We start from the raw sequence: 1,483 nt of genomic DNA, 5'->3' as shown, positions 1-1,483 counted from the left end.
CTTCTCCTCCAGCACTGTGCAGCCCCGAATACGGCGGGCAAGGGCGAGGAGGAGGACGGGACGGAGGCCCTGCTGGGTTTGACGGAGGCCTTGGCGGGGAAGGTCTCCGAGATGCAAGAGTTGTTCAGCGCCGGCGACCTGCTCGAGATGGGCCACGCCCTCCTTCGGTACCTTCTTGGCCGGCAAGAGGACGTCGAGGGGGAGGAGGCAACGGAGGGAGTGGTGGAGGACACGGGGGAAGAGGGGCGGGAGAGCCACTTTTGGGTTTGTCACCTGCGCTCGCGGCGGGACCTGTCGGGGAAGGATAGCCTCCCTCCCTCCCTCCCTCCCTCCCGCCCTGCCCTTGCCCTCGACCTCGAGCCCGCCCTGCGGACCATCGTCACGACATCAGTCCGAGAGGAAGGGGGAGAGGGGGGGAAAAAGGCAGGGATGGAGGAAGAAGTCGCACGGGTGGGCCGCATCTTGCTCTTGCTGGGGCAGACGACTCGAAAGTCTCTGGCTCGGCGGGTGGCTATGCGTCGGGAAAGTGACCTCTCCCCCGCGGCCCAACGGGGATATCTTTTGCTCGCGGAAGAAACCTTAAGGTTCCTCCACACCCTGGCTCAGAGTGGCTTGCGGCAACGGGGTACACGGGCAGGCAGGGTTGTCCTCCCCGACGACACTGGCAGGCTGCGGGTGAGCAAGGCCAGGAGCAGGGATAGGCAGGAACAGGACGTGTGGGAGGCAGTGGAGGAGGTGGCAGTGGGGCTCCTGGATGAGACACAGCCTTTGCTTTCCCTCCCGTCTTTTCTGACCTTGATCCAAGAGATGCTGGCGGACGAGGACGCCGGCGTCCGTGCCCGGGCCCTCCGCCTCTTCCACACCACCTTGGCCGAGCGGGGGGAAGCATTGGGGCGGAGGAAAAAATGGTCCCGGGGGGAGGAACGCTTGATCTTGGAGATGCTTCCTGATATGTTTTCGGTGGTGGGAGATGGGGAAGGCGAGGGGGAAGGAGGGGGACAGGATGGGAAGGGGAGGGGGAAGAAAGGAAGGAGCGACCCCGCGTTACAACAGACTGCCTGGGCAAGCATGGCTGTCTTGGTCGAGGCTCTGGGGAAAGGGTACCCGCAGAAATTCCTCCCGATTTTTGACCGCCTGCAAGCCTTGGTGGGAGGGAGGGAGGGAAGGAGGGAGGGAGGGACGGGGGGACTCGGAGGCACCTGGGCCCTGCCCGCAGGTGCACGTCATAACCGCGGCTTTGCTGTGCGCCGCCGCTACCTGTCAGGCGGTGGGGACCGCTGTCCTACCCAAGCTCCCTGCCTTCATCGCCACGGTCCTTGACCGCCTGGACTCGCCCTCCCCCTCGTCCTCCCCCCCGCCCTCCCCCTCGTCCTCGCCTCGGGTGCCGGATGCCGCCTTGGTCTGTGTCACCTCCCTCCTGACCGCAGTGCCCAATTTCCTCAACCCCTTCCTCCCCCGGCTCCTTACCTGCCTGCTCCACACG

General features: G+C 65.5%; 1 protein-coding gene across 1 annotated transcript; it reads left to right on the top strand.

Moving 5' to 3' along the window:
• Positions 1–360: 360 nt before the first annotated feature.
• NGA_2008300 (uncharacterized protein) lies at positions 361–998 on the top strand (the record flags this gene model as incomplete). Its single annotated transcript, XM_005853976.1, has 1 exon — positions 361–998. A coding segment is annotated over one exon (638 nt), but the record flags the coding sequence as incomplete, so codon positions are not given.
• Positions 999–1,483: the final 485 nt, after the last annotated feature.

This window comes from Nannochloropsis gaditana, assembly GCF_000240725.1.
Source record: "Nannochloropsis gaditana CCMP526 unplaced genomic scaffold scaffold664, whole genome shotgun sequence".
Classification (NCBI taxonomy): Eukaryota; class Eustigmatophyceae; order Eustigmatales; family Monodopsidaceae; genus Microchloropsis; species Microchloropsis gaditana.
Note: the sequence above shows the minus strand (reverse complement) of the source record. Positions and strands in the feature narration are given on the sequence as shown.